The 27,213-nt window shown below is 36.0% G+C and overlaps 1 protein-coding gene across 1 annotated transcript in view; it reads left to right on the top strand.

The window, feature by feature from the left end:
* LOC126969909 (facilitated trehalose transporter Tret1-like) overlaps positions 1–24,000 on the top strand; it is a 74,392-nt gene extending 50,392 nt beyond the window's left edge. Inside the window, exons 3-9 of the mRNA XM_050815535.1 lie at positions 3,821–4,050; positions 13,368–13,484; positions 14,740–14,946; positions 17,682–17,814; positions 18,645–18,874; positions 19,963–20,157; positions 20,548–24,000. Of these exons, the coding sequence (XP_050671492.1) occupies positions 3,821–4,050; positions 13,368–13,484; positions 14,740–14,946; positions 17,682–17,814; positions 18,645–18,874; positions 19,963–20,157; positions 20,548–20,823 (1,388 nt within the window). The 3' untranslated portion in view covers positions 20,824–24,000. The remainder of the gene's footprint in view (positions 1–3,820; positions 4,051–13,367; positions 13,485–14,739; positions 14,947–17,681; positions 17,815–18,644; positions 18,875–19,962; positions 20,158–20,547) is intronic.
* The last annotated feature ends 3,213 nt before the right edge of the window (positions 24,001–27,213 follow it).

Below are 27,213 nucleotides of genomic sequence, written 5' to 3' on the forward strand. Positions count from 1 at the left end.
GTTAACTATAACCAACAGCGAGCATTAGCAAACTACAAATAAGACTTAAGGAAATGTGTAACAGGATTATGTAGTGTTCATAGCTCGAAATGCTATACTTTCACCACAAAACTTGTCTAAAAACACCATGTTTGCGTGTTTTCTGCTTACTCTTCGCCTTAATAAGCCTGGCCTGTTGTCATGCGCTGCATAACAGCAACAAGCTCTTTCTTAACGTAAAAATTTTCTAAAGTATTTCCCTTCTATCTATAAATTGATAAAAAGTATAGGATGTTAATTAAAAGGGTTGTGTACGCGCCTTTATTGGAAGACCCGTTTTTATGTACCTCTGATTCATATTCCAGTTTTGCATTTTGCCGATCAGGTTAATCTTGCGGTGAAACGTAAGTTGAAAGTCCAGCAAATTTATAATATAGCACATCGCTTACCAAGAGGAAAAAGTTATTTAAACGCCAAATTTTTCTTGAAAAGATGTATTGCCAAATATCTGACATAAAATGTTTTTTCTTTATTTTATTTATTTATAGCATCGGCAACTGGAACCAAAATACAGAATTGATGAAAATAAAAAAAAAGAACATTTAATAATTTACGTGGTTACAAAAATAGATCCCCTTTAGGAAAAATAATTTTGTAAATTAGGTTAGTCCATAAATAATTGTTTCATAATTTTAATTTTATTTATTAAGAATAACTAAGAGCATTGGCAACGAGGCCTGAAGCTTCTGCCCTAAACTACACTATTCGCTTTTACGTTAAAAAACTTACTTTAGGTATATTAACCGTCCATTTTTATTCTCTGTTTCTCGATACACACTTAAATATGTTCCAATCGACTAGTCAAATAATTCGGTCAAAATCCTACTCACACTGCACATTGAACCATTTATATGCATGAGGTTCAATTATCATTCTACCCACATTACGTAACAACACCTCCATTGTGTTGTCTGACGCACACAAATTAATGTCTACTGGATTTAATTTTGGAAATAGAAGTAATTTATTGACGTAAATGTAATTATAGACATTCATTAGTTTATTTTTGTGTAGCTGGACGAGTCGAGTGAGAAATTCAAATATTCTAAATCACGTATAGAAATATCCATACAGAAAAGACATGCTCAGACCTAAGAAATGCGGGCGCAAGAAACAGCTAGCTCCTCGGGCCTTTCAAGATAAAACTGCATTACACAAAATATTTCGATAATGAACTGACGTCTGAAGTGAGTCTGACGGAACGGTCTAAAGGTCCAGTTATTAACGTGTATCATTTGTAAGCCTCTTCATCTCCCCTTGCGATTATGGCCCACTGATGCATAAGCGTAACACTATGCTTGGCGAATAAATCCTGCTTCCAGGTGTTGTTTGTAATACTCGCTTCATGAAGATACTGCGGTTCGGAAATGCGGGAGGGCTTGAAGAGCTTGATTCACACTAGGGGCAGTTGGGGCAAGTGCCCAGGGCGGCAAATTTCTAAGGGGGGCAAAATTTTGAAAAGTGAAAAAAATTTTTTTTTAGACTTATCAAGATTGCTCAATATAATTAATTAATTCTGTTGATTTATAATTTTTGGTTTAATTGATAATTCAAGAAATTCAATTGAAAAATATAATATATAAACTATAAGTTTAAGTAAAATTCCAGTATTGGGGCGGATTTTTTTCCGGTGCCCAAGGGCGGCATTAAGTTTAAATCCGGCCCTGGCTATAAGTATGAGTGGCGAACACAATAGTTCAATTGTGAACGCGGTATTACCAAGACTCATTAGGACTAGACCAGTGTTTACCAACCTTTTTTAGGCCATGCCCCACCTTAACATTACTAAAATTTTTATGCCTCCCAAACCTATTTTTTACACATTAAAAATTATTTATTCCCGAAATATAAATGATAAGTTTTAGGGAGAAATCACTATAAAATTGTTTACAAAAAATCGTAAGTAAAATTACAAAATATACAATGAAAACTGAAATTTAAAATAATTTTAATATTGTTTTTTTTTGTATTTATTTAGTGCGATCGTTGCGCTTGATGCTTGCTGCACAGAGATTTTATATTAGGTTCCAATTTACTTAGCTTTCATCTCCGCGTTGTGTTATATCAACTCGATTTATTTTTTTATCAGTGAGAATCATTTACAGCACTAAATCCACATTCAGCTAAATATGCAAGATGCAAACGGTAGTAAAGGTAGTTTCCTTGCACTTTCTTCGAATTCGCCTTTTTTGTTAAATTTTTCACCGATAGCGTTGCATTTAAACTACCCAAATCGAAAGGGTTAAAGTCATGTCGAGTCCATTTTTATATTGCCCCCCTTAATTATCAAATTGCCCCACTGTGGTGCGTGAGCCCCACTTTGGGAAACACTGGACTAGACAAATAGCCGCCCTCTCCAAATAAATTAGTTTCATTTGTAAAGTCTTTTAATTGTGGTAATAAGAACTAGACCTACTTTACCTTTACCTACTAATATTACTTATTATTTGAAGTAGGTATAAAAAGGTTTGAATTAAAGCACACACACACGTACACACTCACGCCTTTTCCCGTAGGCAGAGACAACAGAACGCCACTTGCTTCTATTCTTACTAACCTCACGCGCTTCCTTTACATTCATGACTCTTTTCATACACGCTCGCCGGTTCCGGATGCTTTGGACCTTTCCTTTTTCAAAACGTCCCCCATTTTATTTATTTATTTATTGGTGGACCTTGCCACCAACATAGAATACATATTATGTAAATTCATAAAATTGTAACACAAAGTCCAAAAATCGTGTTCCTGCAATTACAGGTGAATACAATGTCATGCACATAAATATACAAACATGTTAATTCATAACTATATAAAAGTAAATTGAAGTCCTATACGCCAACATGTCAAAATAATATAAAAAGATAAATTAATTGCACAAGTCATTACAAGCTACAATACAGCCACTTCAATAAAATTACTAAAATACAATAAACAATATATTTTGTCAATGCGTTTTTAATTAAAAATTAGGTCATTACATTTTACTAATCAGAGTGTCAGGTTTCTCTTAAATTGTGTTCAAAATTCCAATTCAAATATTTTTATTCAAAATAGGATGTGACATCACTTATTGAAAGTGAAAAAACTACCACCCATTCCAAAATGAATGCCTCAGACCTGAGAAGAATGGGCACAACAAACTCAGCGGGCTTTTTTTTTCATAGAATAAATATGTTTACAAAGTAATATTGTACAATTAAACTTATTATTTAATAGCCTATAGTCATTCCATTCCCAATCTGTGGTATCATTAAGAAAGTCATTTATGTTATAGTAACCTTTACCACACAAACGTTTTTTAACAATTTTTTTGAATAACGTAATACTTTTGTTTTGAACATTTTCTGGGATCTTGTTGTAAAAGCATATACATCTGAATATTTATCTTGCTCAATAGCTGCGGGCAATCCATCATGCCATTACAAAGAAAAATATCTGTTTATGGATTTGCCTACAATCCCCAAGGATATCATTTTATAATTTGCTAGCCTGCTACTATATCTGTCGAGATATATGGTTTTAGGGCGAAAGAAAAGAAATTTGGTCGACGAAGAGGTCTTCTGCGACCGACTTGCCCAGACATGCCTTATATGAATATATTTAATTGGTCATCATTTCTTCACTCATTCACTCCACGTGTCCAAACCATTTCAACATTCCTTTCTCAACCCTTGTCACAACATCTTCTTTCAGACCACAGCGCGCTCGTATTACCGAATTCAGAATTCTATTAATCAGTCTCACCCCACACATATTTCATATATCTTTATTATTATTTCAGTGACGATTCCTGTCCTAAACTTCGGAATGCTGATGGGATGGCAGTCTCCAATGACGCCGATACTCCAATCACCAGACGGCCCAGCCCCAGAACCCATCAGTGACGAGACAATATCCTGGATGGCTTCGATCACATTCTTCCCCTCAATATTCTGCGGCGTGTTCGTCGGGAAGCTAGCTGACAAATGGGGGAGGAAGAATACCACAATGTTGACGTCGCTATCTCTTGTGGTAAGTTTCTTTCTTATACCTAACAATATACCCAGTTTTGCCATAAATACTGAAACAAAGAAAAAAACCTTTTTTCAAATTTTCAGGTAAGAAATGAACAGTACGTCTTTTATAGGTTGCAAGTCCAAAATCATCTTTTAAAATACGCGACATGGGTCTAGGTGCTATCTTCATCTACTGAGATAACATCTTTTGCTTTGACCTCATTTTTCGTACGAATACTACAAGGACGGCCAGATCTTTTTCTGTAACAAACAGAGGAGGTCTGATTGTACCTCTAATAGCCCGGTACACAAACATTTTACTAATATCAAGCGTATGGAGAGTTTTAACAATTGCATTTGGCTCCAAACCTACTTCGTGTAATGCAATCACAGCGATTCGGTTCTCTTTATCACCCCACTCCATTTTAATATCGTAAAATATTGTACAATGTATTGGCGCCAAAATGAGAAAACTCAATGATAGTATCATATAAAAATGACAGATTCTAAATTCAAATGTAATATTTTGTTTATTTTTAATTGTAACGTTGTTGGTTCCATGTAGATGGGATCGAGCTAGCGTGTATGAATAGGTTGCACCCCATACCGGCGCCCGTCCCATCTTCCATGGAATGATATTTATAATTATAATATATATATAACTAGCTGACCCGGCGAACATTGTTCCGCCTTAGAGGCAATAAATGAGCAGATTTTGGATTTAATTAATTTCAATATTTTAATTGGATGATAAATATAAGGAAATAAAAAATTAACGTTAATGATTCTTTATTGGCTGTGTATTTTGGTACTTGGGTTGCACTTTTCAGTGAAGCACCTTGTGATAGACGACATTTACCGTTTTATTATCATGCGCAAAAGCAAATAACGCAGATGGTCTACCATCCCGTGAACATGCCACTTATAATTAATTGAACATGGGAAATGGATTCTAGATTCAGACCATAAACTTTCAAGGATTGGGCTTAAGATTTGAATGGTCAGGGCGAATGCGAGACGGATCGGAAGGGAAAGGTTTGCGAGCTAACTCGACATGCAAAATGTTCATGAAGTAGTTGCTGCAGATCTTGAGGAATTGCTATTATCATTGCTGCATTGTTCTCTTGACATCGATCAAGTTATTCCTCCATGTTGCCCATGAAGTATAATTGTAAAAATTTATGCTATGTATCTTCGAGAGGTTGCAATGATCCAATCCGATGGTGAATCTGTCCTTATATCTACAATATCAAAAGCAAAGTCCGTATTACTGATTTATAAACACTTTTTTTAGAATTAGCATACATAATACATAGGAATAAGTATAGTAAGTATGTTATTCTTCTACTGTATTGTGTGTAAGTATATAAATAGCTTGAATGTCCTCGTTCTTAGATAATGTCCGCCCCAAATGGGGTCATTTAGAAACAAACATTGTATTTTTGAGTGTTTGCTAGAAAATGTCGTGATTCGGTAGTTTCCCATTCTCAAACAGTAATGAGTACTGCAATCGTATCGAAATGCTCCTCGATTCAAATCAGTACTTCATAAATTTCTTCTTGTGCGTCGAAAATTATCTAGTTTTTGATCTCTGAGGTTTTCCTGGACGATTTCGTATTGCCAGCCGATCCGTTTTACGGGCTGCCTCGCATTGCTCTTGTGATTCATAGCACGAAGTCGATCCATACTAACGCGGTTCTTTTCACCTGCAATTTCTTGTTCTTCTTCAGTCCTTTCATTCGCAATGTTTCGAATCCTAGTTGCATTACGTCTATGTCGGGAATAATTTGATCGTCTTGGTCGTGACATTGTTAATGATAATATCGGCACAATAAGCTAATAGAAACTCGAAACAAACACACCAACCGGTCAACTTGAATAACATGACGTGCACTATCAGTTGTATTTTATTACTCATGTAGCGTGAAACTAACAAAAAACTTCATTGAATTCTTTCTATTCTCGAGATATCATCAAAATGTAAATCCATACAAAATGTATCAGAAAATAAATTTAGTTATAATAATATTTTTTCGTGATTTTTTTGATATTTTATTACTTATTATCCTATTCCAGACTAAGAGAAATCCAAAAAATCTAACAAAAGAAAAATTGGTCTAGCCGTTCTTGATTTATAAACGGTGTAACTAACACGACTTTGTTTTATATATATTATATATATTAAATGACTTCGACAGTCAGATATTATTTATTGATCATATTGAGATCATGATGAAGATTTAAATCAGTAACAATGGAAATATTTATAAAAAATTATAACTGGCAGAAAGAAGACATTTTGTTTGTGGACAGATCCAACAGTCAACAACCGCATAACTCAGTTAAAATATTGTGGTTGGTCGCACAAACGTAGTAGAATCTTGCCGTGTCATCTCCGTTAACTGATAATGTGGATCAGCCTAGGATAATATATACTAATTACCATACTATTATATTTCCTGTAGAAGGCTCTTTGCAGAGACTTAGGATGGGTTGCACCATAATATTAACTGTTATAGTTAAAGTTAAATTTAACGTTAACAGTAACGCTGACATTAACATAGACTGCGAAATATTTTGCACCATCGTATTCCTTGGTCTTAAAGTATTTGCTGTACTGGACTCACTGCTTTATTTCTAGAAAAAAAATATAAATTTTGTCCCAACGAAAGAATTCATTTAAAAAAGAAAAGCCATGAGGCCTATTATAATTATAATATTACCAATAAGTAGGCACATAGTTCGATGGACAGTCGACATGCAGTAAAGTTCTCGAATGGCGACCACGTACTGGAAGACGCAGTGTTGGTAGGCCCCAATAAGATAGACCGACGATCTGGTCAAGATCCCCGGAATACGTTGGATGAGGGCAGCGCAAGACCGATCTTTGTAGAAATCTTTGGGGGAGGCCTTTGTCCAGCAGTGGACGTCTTCCGGCTGATGATGATGATGAAGTAGGCGTAGTTACCTACAATAGGAACCCGATGCAAGCGGACATTATTATGTAGGAAGATAACTACCAAACTACCGACTGGACGTCAAACATCCTTTGCGCCAATAATATTATATATAAAGGAAATAGGTTTCCTGCAGGATTGGTCTGTACTTACTTCATTGTTGGAGATTTTAACCACCGTTCCAATCGTACAGCCAGCCGCAAAGCTACATTTTTCAAGACTAGAAATCTCTTTTCTTTTTCTAGAACTGATATTGATCATAATTTTATTACTTTTGCTTTCAGAAGTACTAGATTCCTCGATTAATTCTCTAAGCAGGGACATTATGTTATTTTGGAGCACAAACGCTATAGGTAGGCAGGCTATACGCGGCAGCTATTTAACATAAATAATAGTTTTAACCGACGATTGGATGGTTATGGTTAACAGTTAAAGTAATGACGTCATCTAACAATTGTTAAATGGTGGAACTCATTTTTTGCTTCACGAGTACTTTACATGTAATCGGGTTATTTACCATTGAAACACTTTTTGAACTTTGGAAGGTGCCGCTGGTGAAGTTACGAAGCCCTACTAAGGCTGGGCATCTTATGCCTCCAGGCGTTGCTAGAAAGTTTGGGATGTCAAGATTTTTTTATCAGCACCGCTGGCTGCCTAGTCAGGCTCATAAAAAAGTATTGTTTTTCGATCAATTTAAATGATTACTGAGAACTTCAATATTTAGATAAATATACTAATTTATCTAACAGACTAGTTTATTAAAACTGGTTGTTTCGAAAATTTAAACATGATTTCATTATGTTGTTTTGAGCCGGTAGGACTGATTTGTAGAAATTTGATCGATGTGTATGTAGTAAGTAGTATCGTATCGTTCTTTTCTGAGTCAAAAATAGTCATTAAGCTGACAATTTCGTGAGTTCAAATAGCAATCCATAATGTTATAGTTATTAATGCAACTGTTGTGTAATAAGGGTTATTAAAACACGAATATGTGTTGATAATAGTATCACATGAGTGTTTTAATACCTAATTATCAACAGTTGCATGCAAGACTTCATCTACACCCATAATATGAATCTTCTATAAAAGATTCTGAAACAGTTAGCTTACTGCTAACATTAAAAAAGCCAGTCCTAGTAACCATAATAATATTATCCAAAGGAATGTTATTATGAAAACGGATGTTGTAATGTTGTACTGAATTTCATTACAACACTCGTTTGGATGATGTAATGGTTATTAGGACATTGGGTTTTAATGTTCGCAATAAGCTAACTGTTTTAGAATCTTTTGATTTAAAGCATGGGTGTAGATAAAATATTATTATGCAACAGTTGTGTAACTAGGTAAGTCAAAGAAAGCTATTAGTGTCATTCAATCATTTTTAAATGTGAGTGTATGAATGCAGAATCAGAAAAGCATTGCCGACCTTATAAAGCCTCGACTAAACGTATACAAATTCAGAGAACCGAAAACACCAAAGAGGATGTAAATATTACGTAATAAGAGGCTGGACTGGCGATTAAAAATTTGAAATTTAGGTAAGTATGAAACGTGCAGTCATTTGACATAAGTTTGAAATAGTAATTACAATAATATGGCGACGAAGTATAATCCGGCTAAGTTTGGAAGCAAATAGTTGCTCGGCCGTTTTAAATATCCTATCTATCGTTAGTTTAGCTTACTAGATGTAGACAAATCTATCGTTTTACGCTTACTTACATTTCAATAACCTTTTTTTTATGAAAATAAGGAACGAGAGGAGTAGGACGTTCAGCTGATGGTAACTGACACGCCCTGCCCATTACAATGCAGTGCCGCTCAGGATTCTTGAAAAATCCAAAAATTCTGAGCGGCACCACAATTGCGCTCGACACCTTAAGACAAGATGTTAAGTCTCATTTGCCCAGTTATTTCACTAGCTACGGCGCCCTTCTGACCGAAGCACAGTAATGCTTACACATAACTGCTTCACGGCAGAAAGAGGAGCCGTTGTGGTACCCATTATCTAGCCGGCATCCTGTGCAAAGGAGCCTCCCACTGGTAAACCTATCGACATTATTGTACTATAACAAAATTGGACATAACTATGGATAGATAAGATCTTGTCATTAAACGGTGACAGCAATGTATCCGCAACTCGAGATACGTTATTGAAAACGGCCGTTAAACGTATTGGATTTCAGCTGTCTCTGTTTTTTACAAGATTAAAGCCATCACCTGTCAATCTATCAATGACTCCACGTTTAATACAATCGCTTTTTTCTTAGAGAGTTTAGCTAGGCTGCAAAACACACTGTTGCGTGGCGGGCGAGGATCGAATCGGGAGCTCTGTGGCGAAAGCCAACGTTACAACCTATTGCGCCGCTGAAACACTTTGTAACTACATAATATTATATCTAATATATAAAAATCTCGTGTCACACAACATCTATTTTTCATCCCCCTAAATGTTAAGGGTGGTCCACACGAATTTTAATTTTTTTAACATTTTTTTTTTATTTGATTATGAGTCAGCATTAAAAAATACATACAACTTCAATTTTCACCCATCTACGATCAACAGTTACTTTTGTATCGCGATTTTAATATTATTCTGTTCCATCCACAAAACCGATATAGGGTTGCAAGATGGCAATAGAACATGTACTGTTACAAACGTATCCTCGTAATGAAATAATTTGAGTACAAATTACACTACACTGCTTCATCGTGGAACATATTTTTGTATCCTATATAAATGTAATTATGCCTTGTGTTAATAGCATTGAATGATAATAACACATAATGAACACAATTATTGAAAACATATGGCAATATACAAATTAAATAAAGGACAAAAATATGTTTATTATGGTAATATTTCCGAATTATTTAAATCACGATTGAATAAAATGAATATTTACAATACAATCAAAATAGGCTAGCTCAGGGGTGCTCAAGCTTGAACTGCTGGCGATATACCTCAAAATTGTTAGACTACGATCGATCGACTAAGAGAGGCTTCAAGTATGTGTGATGAAGGATTGTCGACTAGGTAGAGTGTCACGATGACATAGGTATTCGTTTTGCTCACAATAATATGCATTTTTTAGTCAAGGTAAGTGTAGGTCTGCTCTTAAAGGTCAATGAAAAAACTCATAATTATTCAAAATTGCGAGTTTATTGGTCCATACAAAACAAACGCGTTCTAGTGTCTGAAGTTCTAAACTTAACTAAAGAGTGACTTCGGATGTTGAATCTGCATGACACTGCATGTCCTGAGCATACTTTTAATAAGATGGTACGTAATTACTGATTTTAGTTACCTAAAACAAAATCTGTGAATAGTTCTATATCGGATTTTTTTCTCGAGATTGACCATAAAAGGACTCGCGATCGACCTGTCGTTTGAGCACCCCTGGGCTAGCTGTATACAGGATGTAATCGTTAAGTGACCAGGCTATTATTCTATAACTATTACAAATATCAAAAAACTTTAAACTGATATCAAAAGTACGTTATCTAATCAGTAAAATTATATCCTAAATTTTGTTATTTAACACTCCCTACATACATTAAGTATGGGATTAGTAGGAAGGTTTTAGTTTCTCTATGTTAAAAGGTTATTTTAGCTTAATGTTGATATTAAAGGAAACTATTAATTAACCTAATGAAGTAATAAAATTATCATTTAGTTGAATACTATTTATTTATTTCTGATTAAATACAAAATTTTATTTTCGAACTGACGTTCTTGTTGTATGAAACAATGACCTTTCTACTAATGTTATCAGCCAGGCGAAACTCTCTTAGAAAAAAGCGATACACTCGATTGTATGAATCGTGCAGTCATTGACAGATTGACAGATGATGGCTATAATCTTGTAAATAAATGAGATGAAATCCACTACGTTTTAAGCAACTGTTTGCTTTCAAACTTAGCCGGATTATACTTTGTCGCCATATTGTAATTACTATTTCAATGCTGATGGTAATTGATACGCCTTGTTCATTACAATGCAGTGCCGGTCAAGATTGTTGAAGTATCCAAAAATAATGAGCGGCAATACAACTGCGCTCGTCATCTTGAGACATAAGATGCAAAGTCTCATTTGTCCAGTTATTTCACTAGCTACCAGACCGAAGCACAGTAATACTTACACATTACTGGTTCTCGGCAGAAATAGGCGCCGTTGTGGTACCCATAATCTAGCCGTCATACGGTGCAGAGGAGCCTCCCACTTTCGTCAAATATGCACTGCACGTTTTATACTCAACTAAATTTAAATTTTTACTTAGGCAGTCCCTTCTCTTATTACGTAGTATTTACATCCTCTTTGAATGTCATACTAAATATATGGAAGTGTTTTTAAAAATTTATTGGTGTCATTTTACTGATTAGGTAACGTTTTTTAAATATCAGTTTAAAGATTTTTTTTTTGTTGACGTGTTTCGTCTCTGCATCCTCAGGACCTGTTGACTCGCCAAAATCTGGCACGAGACTTTGCATTATTAAGAACTAGCTGACCTGGCAAACATAAAGAAATTATATATGTAAACATTCCTTGAGCTTCAACGAATCTATTACAAATAATTTCATTGAGATCGGTCGAATAGCTTAGGAGTTATTAGGGAACATACAAACATACATTCTCTTTTATATACATATATATAGATAAGCACTAAAGAAAACTCAAAGCATTTGGATAATTATAGATTTCCGCAAAGCAACGCCTACTTCAATAAATATAAGCTTTTATAAACCGCCAAGAAATGGTTTAAATTATGCGCTACTTTGGCGATTTTTTGGGATAGCGGCCTTAACGATTACACCCTGTAATGCCAAGTATGGATGAATGTCGATATCTAAACAAAAACAATTATTCAAATACAAAGATTAATGCATTCAAACAAGCAATAAAATTGTATAACATAAGTATAGATAAAATAACACTCACAATATTTACGTTATTTAATATAATTATGTGTCATAAAAATTACTCACAAAGCGGAAATTTACCAAGAGTACTGAGCATTCCGCAATGAATAGCTAGGACGATCAACGGATCAGCCAACTGGCCAACGGGCAGAAACAACTGCCAGGCCAAAATATTAGAGGTTAAAGTATGAAATTGCCATATTTTTATTGTAATACGTACTTTGAATTGGCATAGAACCTTCGTGGTTTGAGATTTTTGATAGAACTTTTTCACGAGGTATTTAGTTCTTCTTTTAAAAAATATGCAACATTCGATGTATCGACTTCCAGTGGTTTTTTTATTCAGCTTAGACATTTTTACTTGGAAAATTCGAGTGATTTTTGAATACGAGTTCCGAAGCGGAACTAACGCGGCAGAAACAGCTCGCAATATCGATGGGACTGCTTATGAACGGACCGTGCGATTTTGTTTAAAAGCTTTCGTGATGAAAATTGAAATAAAGAACGAACCACGTGGAAGACGCACGGTCTTACCCAGGAATTAGCGGCATGGTTTAACGTTACCTTACCAACAACATTGACTCATTTGCGTCAAATTAATAAAATAAAAAAATATGATAAATAGGTGCCTCATGATTTGACTCTGCAGAAAGAAACACTCGTTGAAACTCTCTTGTCTTGTTGAATCGATATAGAAATGAACGAATATTGGACCGAATTGTGACATGCGATGAAAAGTGGATTCTGAACAATAACCGTAAGCGAAAACAACAATGGCTGACACCAGGTCACACGCCGCAACTGAAACCGTAACTTAATATTCAAGGCTTATTTCATGAGCACTTCTTATGTCAGCGGGATGGCATCTGCGACCGGCCGTCAATGCGTGGACGTTTAGAAATTCGAAATGGCAAACAATGACGTTCGGGACGAAACTTCGAAACGAATGGAACCGTAGTAGGAAACACCCGAAACGTCAATCGAAACTTCGTTTTTCGTTGAATAAGAGTAGACCTACTGAATACTCGATGAATATAAAATTGATATGAACAAAGTGTGACTAGTTTGCACAGCTGACATGACTAGGTAACAAGAAAGAATAAACATCATGTTTATTCTTTTGTTTATACAAAACTGCTAGATATGTCAAGATCGAGGCCTTACGCCTACCTATCGATTTCTACGTTTACAGCATCTTCATCCAATTTAAGTAATCCAATTCACATTTTTATACATACCAAGGACCGATGATGATACAATATAGCGGGATATATATACATATATAGGAAGAAATCGAGCTATTCTTTTAATAAAAAAAATAATCAGTGGACTTTTTATAGCTATAGAACGAAACCATTTCTTAAATAACTTTTTGAAGCTTGCTCTTTTAAAATATTATTAATTTTATGTAGTCCTTGAAGAGATCAAAGTGACTGAAAAAATACACTGTTTCAGATAAGTTGGAGCATAACTCTATTCTCCCTTCGACCCTGGGCCCTCATCACCTCGCGAGCTGTGGCTGGTCTAGCCTGTGCTGGCTGCTACGTGGTGACTCCATTGTACTTGAAAGAGGTAAATTTTTTTTTTTTATGGAATAGGAGGACAAACGAGCGTACGGGTCACCTGGTGTTAAGTGATCACCGCCGCCCACACTCTCCTGCAACACCAGAGGAATCACAAGAGCGTTGCCGGCCTTTAAGGAAGGTGTACGCGCTTTTCTTGAAGGTACCCATGTCGTATCGTCCCGGAAACACCGCACAAGGAAGCTCATTCCACAGCTTCGTGGTACGAGGAAGAAAGCTTCTTGAAAACCGCACTGTGGAGGACCGCCACACATCCAGATGGTGGGGATGATATCGTAACTTGTGGCGTGTCGTGCGAAGGTGAAATTCGGCGGCAGGAATCAGGTTGAACAGCTCTTCGGAACACTACCCGTGATAAATGCGGTAGAAGACACACAATGAAGCGACGTCTCTACGCAACGCCAAGTGATCCAGCCGTTCACAGAGTACTGGGTCCCCGACAATTCGAGCTGCTCTGCATTGCACGCGGTCAAATGGATCGAGCTGATACTGGGGTGCGCCAGACCAGAGATGACAGCAATACTCCATGTGAGGCCGGACCTGCGCTTTGTAGAGCGCTAGAATGTGGGCCGGCTCGAAGTATTGCCGTGCTCTATTTATGACGCCCAGTTTCTTTGAAGCCAGTTTGGCTTTGCCCTCCAGATGGCCACGGAATTGGCAATTGCTCGAGATTTCGAGACCCAGTATTCCGAATCCAGGCGAGGCTTTAAGGGAAGTGTTCTCGAAGAGCGGTGATACGGTTAAATTATTACTAGAACACAAATTATTATATTATTTAATCATAACAGTAATAAAAAAGATAGTAGTGTTAATAAAAATGTTAACACCTACTTAACTGAACCAGATGATAAAAAAAAAACCGACTTCAAAAACTGAAAGATTTAATTTACTACACCTCTTATGCAAACTTAATATGTCTAATTTTGCATTCATCATAATACAGGTTGTGGCTTCATCTACAGGATCTACTTTACAGTTGATAACCTGCTCAACCCTAATATTTGCATATTAGGAAATTGACTTGAAATGTCGCTCTTGGTAATCTAAACAATTTATTATGTTTTTAAAGTGATAACCCTCACTTCTGGGATTAATTACACAAAAAAAAACTGAAAATACAATATAAAATATCACATTGGCCCCCATGTAACACAACAAACTTTTATATTTTGAAGTCGGTATTTTATTATTTTTAGTTAAAAGGTTTTGTATTCGATACTAAAACCATGACGGTTTTTTTATAGATCGCGTCAGACAACATACGGGGTGCGCTAGGTTCCCTCTTCATCCTCGTCCAGAACCTGGGTTACCTGGTGGTCTACGTGGCAGGAGATATCCTGTCGTTCGCAGCGGTCATGTGGCTCTGCACTGCTATTCCGGTGATACACTTGCTTGTGTTCATGATGATGCCAGAAACTCCTGTGTTCTTAGTCAAACAGGGCAAGATAAAAGTAAGTTCATTACCTATAGATCATCATCAACATCATCATTTTAGCAGGAAGACACCGGTCCACTGCTGGACAAAGACCTCCCCCAAAGATCTCCATGACGATCGGTCCTGCGCTGCCCTCATCCAACCTACCCAAGCGATATTAACCAGTTAATCGGTCCATCTTGTGGCTACTAACACTGCGTCTTCCGGTACGTGGTCACCACTCGAGGACTTTACTGCCCTAACGGCCGCCTGCCGCCTCAAATCGAAATCGTGAATGAAAGAAAACCAAATAAAGTGTTTTTGCGGAATTAATCCGAAATTCCTAGTTCGATCAATTCAAACTTATAAACTCGGTTCATTCATTCCAAAGTTACCTCAGTTTGAAAATTAATAAAATAGTTAGAAAACTTCTGTCGGACATAAGACTCAGCATAGAAGACATATATTTTTGAGCTCGGAAAAGTTGAGTGCGGGAAGTTGCAGACATGTCCTTCAGGATAAACCGTTTCACTAATTACGTAGTATTTACATCCTCTTTGGCGTTGACAGCTAGACAGATGTTAACAGAAATAGCAGCCGATTAAACAGTGTGAATCCTTTATGTCGAGGAATCAATCAATAAATTTCTGTTTTCTGGAAAACCTAGAGACATCCAACATCATAAACATTATCTTTAAAAAAAATAAGATTCTTTTACTAAGCAACATCTGTTTTAATATTCATAAACGATTCAGCAGCGCTTAAGATTCATAATGCATTTCGTAATGTTTATAGTAGGACGTTGTATAACTACATAATAAACCACTTTTTGACCCAACTAAGACTGAAGAATTCATACTAATTAATTATATTTTTTGCCTTAATATTATTTCATGTTCTTATGATGTGTCTGCATGGCTAACATCAGATTGTTCACTGTTAACTGATATTACAAAGAGTATGTAAGTAATATGTTCACGCGTTTCAATGTATTGTTTTTTATTTGTATTTAATATTATCGGAATACGTAGCAATAAAAACGCCACATTAAATTAGATGCTGTCAAACGATGTTGTTTTTTATTTTTATTATTGTTCAATTCGGGGAAACTCCGGACTTCCCGGTGAGTCGAAATTTGTATTCAAGTTTTTTGAATATTTACCTTATCGTTATTAAGTATGAATGAAGTATGTACGATGATTTTACAACATGGTTTAATAAAATGATCTATTTAAATTATTTATTAGGCTTAAACGTAATCAAAATGGATGGCTGTAGCATAATACAGTTAAAATACATCTGTGTACATACCAATAGAAAAAAAAGAGTACCCAAATTTTTCTGCAACATCACAGGAATCCATGTTGTATCGTCCTGAAAACGTAGCGCTCCTTCCATAGTTTGGTTGTACGTGGAAGAAAGTTGAAAATCGGTTAGTAGCGTGTCGTGCGAAGGTTTTATTTGGCGCCAGTTATCAGATAAACAGCTCTTCGGAACACGAACGGAACTTCGTGATAAATGCGGTAGAAGGCACACACTTAAGCGACGTCTCTACGCAAGGCTAAGTTATATAGCCGTTTATAGAGCACTGGATCTACGTCATTTCGGGCAGTTGCACGCGGTCAAATGGTTCATGCTAGTACTGCACCAGATCAGAAATAACAGCAATACTACAAATAAGTACGGGTGGACCTGTGCTTTATAAAGGCATGAAAGGCATTAATTTTCTCAAAATTATTCCTTTAGAATTATTTTTGATGTCATTTCTGATAACTACTAGATACTACTACCGCTTCGGAAACAAATGGCACTCTGAGAGAGAAGAAGCGGCGCAAGAAACTCTCCAAGCATTAATTTTTTGCGCTCTTTTCAATAAAAATATACAATATTGTACAGTCATTTCTATCGCTATAAAATAATCACAATCTAGTCCCAGGCTGTCCGAATATTTAGATATTCAGCAGTGGAGTAATTGGATTTACGACAGAGCCATTTTTTATAAAACATTTAATTTATTTATAGATAGTTAATGCCTGAACTGTGGCTGGGCCTTTATTATAGAAGTGTATACATTTACCCTTAAAGCTATTATGTATCTTATGAAGCCTACTAGAATTATTAATCCTATAGTGCTCGGGCTTGAAGTATGCTCTTGATCTATTTGTGATCCCCGTTTCTTCGAAGTCAATTTGACTTTGCCTTCAAGATAACCTCTGAATTGGCAATCGCGAGAGCATTTATTTATTTACTACACATAGCAACTGTCATTACAGGCGACCTCTAATGCGTTACAAACAAACAAGAATAATACATGCAAACAACAAGCAAATCAATCTTACAATAATCAAATAACAATAATACAAAAGCATTAAATACTACATTAAAAAACATATTATATTAAAATTAATACATTATACTAGAAAATACTAAAAAACTTGAACATACAACTATTTACCATAAGATACTACATATTATAACAATACCCTTGCAAGTTCACTCCACATACACCCAAAAAGGTCCACTTTGCTGTGGGGTTCATTTATAAGGCGAAGGGTTCTAGTTAAAGGCGACTTTGCCGACATCTCAAACGATAGGAGATAAACACCTATGCGAGTATGATACGAATACGGTCGGGTCTGGTCTGTACGCTGATCTAAGAGACGGATTAACTGAATTGCAAATACTTATAATGCCAATTCTTGCGGAATCATGTATTAAAATGTGTTTATGTTATTCATAACATGTAAGTTATTTGAATATTTTTGATTATAGGAAGCTAAATCGTCTCTAGCATGGCTTCGGTACACAACGGTGGACGACAAAAATTTAGAAGAAGAGATAAAACAGTTAGAGAGAGAAGAAGACTTTGCGCGTTCTATGAAAAAAACTTCGTGGAAAAGTATATGTAAGTATAATGTGTCAATCTATTTCATAAGAAATATTTATTATTAAAAGACATGGATGTCTTAATAAAGAGGCGTAGAGATAATAATAGACATGTTACAAGTGCTATTTCCTGGGGGGAGTCCGGACGCTGTCTCCTATACAGGATTTGCCTAATGAATAGATAATATTGCGGTACCCTCGGGTAGACGTTGTGGCGTTTTAGAAAAATATGTTTAAAGTTTAGTAAAAGTCCTTCGGTTTTCGAGATATTCGACACTTTTAGAAATTCAAAAACAGACCCCTTTGCCACTCTTTTACGTGGCAAGACTCCAAATGAAGGAATTTTTTCAGTCTGTCTTTGGAATAGTATCTGTTAACGTCGCTATCTGTCTATCCTCTTCCTTTTCCTATAAACCTCTCTTTCTCCCCCCTTCACCGCGCCCGCGACACTTCGCGCCATTTTGGAACGATGGACGTGCGAGAGTCATCCAGCAGTAAGCAGTCGCCCGCCGAAGACGGTCGCACGAATGCGCAACCAGCTCCGATCTCTACTCACAAATGAACGCGCCGCGAAACGAATTGTGAAGTAGTGAGGAAATTCGCCGGAACCAACCGGATTAAGTGTCGCTGGCATAGCCAACCTCATCATGACAGTTCCTAGTTCCATTTGATCTTTCCACAAAAAGTGCACTTACCTGCGACTGTATTGCTCACAGTATCCCTCACAAAAATGGTCATGTAAAAGCTAGTACGACGAACAGGTACTCACGGAATTATATACAGAAAATTTAAAAAAAGTATAAAGAGTTTAGAAATATTCGTCTTTCTAATGTCATTAAATGGTTTCAGATCAAGACAAGACAACATTCAAAGCGTTCAGGATATCCCTGAACGTGATGCTGTCACAGGAGACGTGTGGCTATCTGGTGGTGCTGATGTACGCTGGCTCCATCTTTGACCAGGCATCGCAGTCCATAAGCCTGAAGCTCAGCCCCAACAAGCAGACCATTGTTGTGGGAGCCATTCAGCTGTTGGGGTCCGTAGTAGCCAGCTGCATCGTTGAGAAAACTGGACGAAAAGTAGGTTTTATGAGACTTTATAACTTAATATAAAAATATGACATCTGCGGAACTACGCAGTAAATAATACAGTCGCTCATAACTCCAGACGGGCACGGAGAGATTAAGCGTATGGCTGGTCCATGCGTCATGTTCGTGAATGGGTGCTACTGGTGGTGCCTGGTCGGTCATGTCTTCGGGGTTTTTTATATTGTTATCAATAATGTACCATTTTATTTTTAGGGGTTTTCATGGCATTTAAATGTATAACTTTATCTGTATGCTTTGTTTTGAACAGTAAAAAGAGGTTATTAATTTAAATATGAAATTGCTCGTATAATATCTTAACTTATTTACAGTGTATGCGCACTGATACATCTACTGCACTTGACACTCTTGAGTTTTTTTTAATGATTAAGCAAGTATTTTTAATATTTATGGCTTACAAAAGTAAGTTAAAACGTTTGAGTAATAATAGTGCATCATTTTACATAAATTTTTATAATTTAATGAAAATTCTGAAAAAGTAAATATAGATTTGAAAGAGAGGCAATGAATTTCTTGTGACTTCTTCTCATTAAAGCTCAACTTTTCCGGGTTTTTGACATTCATTACAGTTATTTTTACCAGAGTGAATAAATGATTTTTCTTTCTTTTTCTTACACGTCACGATTAGTCTGGTGTTGCACTCTGGGATACGTTGGTCTCATTTCGATCTCCGTACGAAATAATACACACTGTTATTAATAATTAATAACAGTTAAATTCAAAACCGGTTCCCAGCCTAGTAACTAGTAATGTGCATTGGCAGCAATGATGAAATCAAATCAAAATCAAGTCATTTATATTTTGCATAGATTGAGTGGGTACATTGGTATTATATTATAATTATAGGTGCTCACAATCTGCCGGGTAGGCATTTAAAAATTATATTTTACTAATTCTTATTCCAAGTTAAGTGAACAACATAAAAACAACTTTATTCATAAAAGTGTACCTTTAAAATTTTATTATTAGGATGTCAAAAGTAAACATATTTTAATGGTACACTTTTCGCTCACAATCTCGAATTATTTTTCATAAAACTTTGTTCATTTGTTTTTCCACAGTGGCTTCTAGCTTCCACGTCTCTGGCTACGGGCTTGTCCATGCTGGCCTTAGGAGCGTGGTTCTATATCACCTCGTTCTCCATATGGCTGCCTGGCTGGCTTCCGGTCCTAGCCATGTGTCTGTGTATCTTCTCAGACGCCGCAGGCTATCAACCTGTGCCATATGTTATTACTTCTGAGCTTTTCTCATTCCAGGTAAGACCATTAATCTGTTACTTGTACTGCGATTCTCCTTCGCTACACATTTGAATCCAGATTTTTAAATTTTTGACGAATTTCTCATAGAAATTTTAGTAGTTTAGTAGTGCGAGACCCCAACGTATTTTGTCTACAAATTATACTCTCGTAGAAATTGCTATCTCCAGCTGGTGAACCATGTATGAACCATATATTATTTCTCCGTCTTGGTATTGAGGGCATCGACTTCTAGCGCTACAAACTACACCCTCATAGGAATCGCTAACATTTTCTCCTTGGTTAACAATATACCATTTACTTTTTATTTAAAGATCGTATAAATCGTCTAGTCTCGGTAACTTCATAGTGAGGTTGTTGACAATTAAATATATCTGTCGTATTTTTCAGCATCGCGGCATGGTTACATCGTTCGTCAGCAGCGTGGATGCTCTCAGCGACTTCCTGCAAACGAAAGCCTACGACCCACTCCTCAAACTACTGGGTATACACTGGGTTTTCATATTCTTCTCAATGATATGCTTCCTCGGTACTGTGTACACAGTATTATATGTACCAGAGACTAAGGACAGAAGTGTCGAAGAGATTTACGCAATCCTCGAAGATGGGAGACAGAAGGAGAAACGGAAAGACATGGAAGCTGGTAATGAAGTAACTAGATTGTAATAGCTTGAAGATACCATCCAATATCAACTGATACAGAACTAATTCGAGCTCAATAGAAATAAGAATCTTTATGTTTTTGTATTGGATTGTATTTGGACATCTGGATCTTAGCGTGACGTTTCGCCAACTTCTAGTTCACTCCGACGTTACTTCAAGTCGTTGCGCAGTAACAAATATTAATTTGTTCAATCACTCTAATGAGTGATGCATGTATCAGCACAACTCCAGAAGTTCAGATCATAAGTTTGGCGACGGAAATACCAAGGACCAACAAACAATGCTACAAATTTCTTACACAGTTACCTATGTAGATGACTTGGTTTTTTACGTTCGCATTCAATATGTACTTGGTGAAAACTGAAAGAAAGATCTGTCCGTATGCGTGGAATACATAGTAGCGGTGAGTCTCAATCAATACCCGCGTAATTTTAGTAAAATGTTATTTAAATAATTTTTGAATTGCAAATGTTTGTCCAGTGTACCTTTAAATAAACATAATTTGACAATTATCTTTCCTTTGCGGAAACTTATTGTATACTCATAAAGCCAGTCGTACATGGTCATTCATTTTCACGCTGCGACTGCTCGTATGGTAAGTTCTACGGGCTCCTATTTATTAATCACCACCACCAGAGTTACTAATCCAACTGACGTTTACGTCCACTCTTAGCGTATAATAATTAAAATAAAAAAAATAAAAAGAGTAAGTATATAACTTACTCTAAAAATGTAGTAAATTAGTAGACACTGCTACTAACAAACAGCTGTTTTATAAATTTCATAAATAATACTTGACCTTAATAAATAATTTGTACTAGATTTATAGTAATCTCACTTTTTTGGTTCTGCGGCTGTTGGACGTAAGGCTTAACTCAACTAAATATTTGTATTTGTGTGTAGTATTTATACTAAATAATAAATAAGTTTATTTAAAGTAATGTAGTAAAATATTGTATATAATATTATTATATATTTTAACTACTTATTTGTACTAAGTACATGTTGTACAACTAAATTAAATAACTACTTAAATTAAATATTAGTTTAAGTATAAAAAATTGTTATATTCTACCATAAAGCGAACAAGGTTTAATTTCCGCTATAGAGATTTGGGACCTAGCTATAATTTATTTTATATGCTAAATATGTACTTATTTTATTTTTTGGACATCTTCAAGAAATTAATGATTTTACCAGTCCATATTTATATTTTATAGTGCTTCTATTATAGTTATAAGATTCATTTTGAAATACCTCACTCATGAGTTTTATGTACTTATGATAATATTTTGTGACTAACTTCAATATTGTCGGAAAATCGTGACGCATCATAAATAATTTACTCAAAAAACGTTTTAAGTCTGAACTGGTTAGTAAGATAATAATATTGACACACTTTCAACACAAGTTATCCTATTCCAAACTAGGCGTAGCTTATACTACGGGTGTTAGAAAACTATATATTTATTAAGAATGTATTTTATATATACATACAAGATCCATGACTCAGAAACAAACATTCATACTCATCATATAAATGTGTGCATCATCGTATATTTTTTCCTTAAATCATGTATACATCTAGATAGACTGTGACAGCTGCCAAAACGTCGAAAACAGTTTAGCTTGACAGTTAACCTCAATTTTGCAACATTGCATGTACACAAATTGACATACAAATCGCGAGTGTAAGACGTAGCTTGTCACGCTCGTTGTCATGTTATACATCTGGCTTGTTTTCATCGGTTGTCTAGCATCAAAAGGCTCTATCTAGACGTATAAATTAACTAAGATTTGTACTTATAAAATAATCAGTAGTACCTAACCCTTTACAGCCTGTTAATTTTACATTGACGGTTGGCAAAAACGAACTAACGAATTATTATAATTAATTACTGATGGTATTATTTAATATAACAACATAGTTAAAAAAAATATGTGTGTATACTTATGTATGCACTTAAGAAGTTATACTTCTTTGGCGTAACAAAGCAAAAATCCTTAAAATTATTTATTCCTCCTACTAGTCTACGTTTGTGTAAAGAACGATATTGTAAAAATTTTGCAACGATGGCTTTGACAGTTAATTATTAAATAATGAATACGGCTGTATGGGCTTGAACCTTATGGGCCTGTCCTTATAATGGACGAAGAAACTAAAAAAATAACGAATGTCTCAAACGTAAGAAAATGTTAGGAACACACTATACCCTGTTACTTTTCTGATACAGTGATGCGCGCGCATCTTAAAATTTCACTCTCATCATTTTTTCATAACGTGCCAAAAGAAGTATGACTTCAAAAATATTTTAACTACTTCAAACGTTTATATGAAAACGTCAAGAGCGCCCACAATTAAATGCCATTGATTATTACTTGACGCGCTGAGATCCGGCCTAATTGACCGGTCCAGTCAAAACACTTAATATATAACGACTAACTAATTAGTTTGTGTATGTTCTTCTACAGTAAATTCATAGCATTTGCTAAACATAATTAATGATTTTCAGGGACCAAATGGGACCAAAATAGTATTTTTTCTAATATCAAGTCAGCTTGCAATAAAACTTTTTAATCTTTATGCGAAACACACAGACTAGAAGAAAAGAAGGACTCTGCGCTGTCATATAAGCATGTGAAGCACCTTTATGCTATTGTGTGTGCAGTTACGGGGTATACCATTTACACAATTTTTTCTCCCTTAAATAATCATATATCGACAAATACTTTTATATCATTGTTTTTACACTCTTTCACAACGCACGACGGCATTTTTAAAATATTTTGTTGCGACGCAAACTGATCTGTCACAGACGATGGCTAATTTTATTATGGCGGACGATCGGCTTGTATAAGTGTATGCGTGGGGCTATGTATTTACACATTTACCGGCTTGTTTTGGTGCCTCACTGTTATTTAAGGTGACACGGAGTCTTTATTTTTTACTAGTCCGTGGCGAAACATTTTCTCAAACTTAGTCCAATTTTTTGTCTTTTTATGCATTCCGAGTACTTAAAAGGTGCTTTCAAACTGTGATATAAAAAAAATCGAATATAATAATATATTATTTTAATATACTCGTGCCACGTATTGTACTGATTGTGATATTACGACGAATTATTAATTTTTTTGTATTAATATATTCTAAGTCGAAACGACAATAAAATATTTAATATATTTGTTCGTTTTATTTATTTTCGAATATCCTTCGTGGGACTTGAGAAGAGCTATCAGTAGGGCTATTCTACTAAAAAATGCAACGAAGGACAAGAAGTGATGGCACGCATTAGGGTGCGTTGCCACTGATGCGGAGCGGGGCGGAGTGGAGCTGATCTACCACACTGTGTGGCAGCACCGGGTGGTGTTGCCACACCGCTACTCTCCGCTCTATCCAGCTTGGGGCCGCGCGTCTACACATGTTATTTGAAAATCGTTAATAAATTGTTAATTAAAAAATATATCAACGTAGGCGGAGCGGAGATTTCAAACATTGTTATTGGTCAATTCTCGGTCCGCTCCACCTCAGTGGAAACGCACCCTTAAGCTCGCGAACGCTCGCTGTTTGGGAAGACTGGTCAATCATGTCATCGCGAACTATACTTTGTCTTCTAAAAATCTAATGTCTTTTTTATGAAAATAAGGTTGTTTTAGGTTTTACTGTTTGATCTGTTCTTAAATGATAGATATCTGACACCGCGGGATGGTCAGCGGTGTCAAAAGTGGAGTTCGAGGCAAACTGCCCAGAAGAGCGGTAAACTCTTTTGCTATATGGTCTAGGGTATTCTTCTCCATGTGCAGTTGCTGCTGGGATGCCATGGGCGGGCTGCCATTACCAAGTGCGGCTTTTGACAGCGCCCAGAAATTTCGTGTCCTGGAACAAACACATGAAAGCCGCTCGCCGTTTATGATACCGTGGACTTTGCAAGTACAGTAAGTAAGTAAGTCACAAACTTACGGCTAATGGATATTTCCTCTTTAGATCTTTGCAGTTCAGATTCTTTGAGTCGTGTGCACCTCGGGTTCGATGTTCGAATGCTATCAGTTGCTGTTATATTTGTTAACTGATGCGTTGAACCAGGGCTGTGATCTGCCACAGATGACTACTATACAATAGTCGTCGACGAAGGGTGACTTGTAGAATGAAACTTGGTGCATTGCTAGTGTTATTCGACTAGATCGTTTAATGGGCACTACATTCCTGGATGACCAGGTGTAGGCACTACATTCCTACTTAGTGAATGTGAACAGCAGATTCAGTAAGGACGGCATGTGGAAACCCATCGTTGGGAGCTGCGTGGATGTCTCGACCGATTGGGAGAGATCATAGTCCAATACAAAATCATGCAGACATCGCCCTAGTCACACAAGATTACGAATTCAGTCGTTTACAAGCACGTCGTCTACCCCCGATTGAGCGTAGTCTTTGAGACTAACCGTCTCCACATGACGAAAATGGCACGTGTGTCACGCGAAGATTTGGAGACGATCCTCAAAGTCTGCGCTCAACTGTAGGCTGGTAACTCGTCCCTTAAAAGTGGTGAGACGGAGATTTAAGCGCTTATCCTTATCCTCTATCCGCAATGAGTTCTTTAAGTCGGCTTGAGACAATGTAAGACAGCCCACAGTCGCAGTCCAGTTTCGCAGATGCAGGTGTCTATAAACTGGACTGCGACTGTGGCCTGTCTTACATTAGGCAAACCAAACATAATATCTCAAGCCAACTTAAAGAACACATTGCGGATATCAAACACAGACGTCACTCTAAGTCAGCTGTATGTGAACACATAACAGACCGTCCTAACCACTACATCCGGTTCGACCAACCAAAAGTTTTGGTAAAAGAGAATAGATTTCTCCCAAGACTGGTACGTGAAGCCATCGAAATTAAAAAACACCCAAATTTCAATAGAGAAAATGGTCTAAAATTATCTAACACCTCGGATCCAATAAGATCTAAATTAAAACCCATAACTACACATACCAAAAAAGAAGAGGACACTGTCTATAAATTTTGCCAAAAACCATCTGTGTACAGCAAAATATACCACCTCCGAGGAAATAAATGGCGCTAAACTTCATAATGACAACTATGACAAATACTATCGTTGACTCAATTCATCTGCAGTTCCCCTGAAAACGAGATCTGGAAAGGTCTTGAAACGTCGGGTTAACTAAAATAAAAATGTAACTTTTACGCAAACATCTAATGTAAAACCGTTACAATTACACGCGTTTTAATCCTTTAAAAGTGTTTTATTTAAAAGCTGTAAGTGTTAATTTAAAAGGGTGGAATGTTACTCTTTGGAGTTTCTTGACAAATGATTAAATCTATACTGATTTGGCAACTACGCTGAAGCCATGCCGAATGATTCAGATTTTTTTTTATCATAGATATATACATATATAGAAGGATCACCAGCAAATAACTTATTGAATCCCGTTTGGAACAATCGTCACTCAATAAATTTCAAATAGCTTTTCGTAAAATATATATTTCTCATATAAATTTATCTGTATCGAACGTCCTTTAACGGATTCGTCTTGAAACAGTAAAGGCTTACATTTATATAAACTCATAAACACGTATGTACTATGCTGAGGTACTATGGAATGAGCTTCCTTGCGCAGATTTTCCGGTACGTACGATATAACATGCAAGAATTCAAAAAAGCGTACACGAACACATATTTTGGCCGGCAACGTACCTACCAATAATTAATCCGGTGTTGCAAGAAAGTTAGGGTTTGGTAAACACTTAAGTTTTGGTCAGTGGCCAAGGTACTTTAGATGTTGAACTTAGGCCAGGACAATATTTTTTTAAATTACTTTACATTCACGTAATAAAATATTCCTAATAAAATATAAGAGAATTGTCTCATTACAAAAAAGAAAATATCAATATGACTTTGATTTTGTTCACAATTTATGAGTTATTTTTTGATAAATATGTTATTTCAACGAATAAAATGGTGTTAGTTAAGAATACGTCTGGCCTGGGTACATAGGGTATGTTGTACGTTGGCCATAAATACCTTCTTTCGTTGTAATTATTAAAACTTGACTATTTTGGTGGTGAATACTCAAATAAACCTTTCAAAAGAAGCAAAAATCGCTTGAGAACAGTTTGTCAAATAAAAAAATAATTAATAGATATCTAAAAAACTGTCCTAGGTACAACAGGTGCCCTACTCTTGATAACACGCGGATTCTTCAAAGCCAATTTTTTATGCCTTTGCAGACGACAACTATAGGTACCGGCAAATACTTCAAGTTTCGATACTTGGTGGGGCACTAAAGGGAGTTTTCTTGCAAAGCGATTGGTTTTCAAAGTAAACCACAAATATTCCATAAAATTGATAAGTATTTTGGTTCAGTTACAACCTCGAATTG

The sequence above is a fragment of the Leptidea sinapis genome, chromosome 19 (genome assembly GCF_905404315.1).
Source record: "Leptidea sinapis chromosome 19, ilLepSina1.1, whole genome shotgun sequence".
Lineage (NCBI taxonomy): Eukaryota > Metazoa > Arthropoda > Insecta > Lepidoptera > Pieridae > Leptidea > Leptidea sinapis.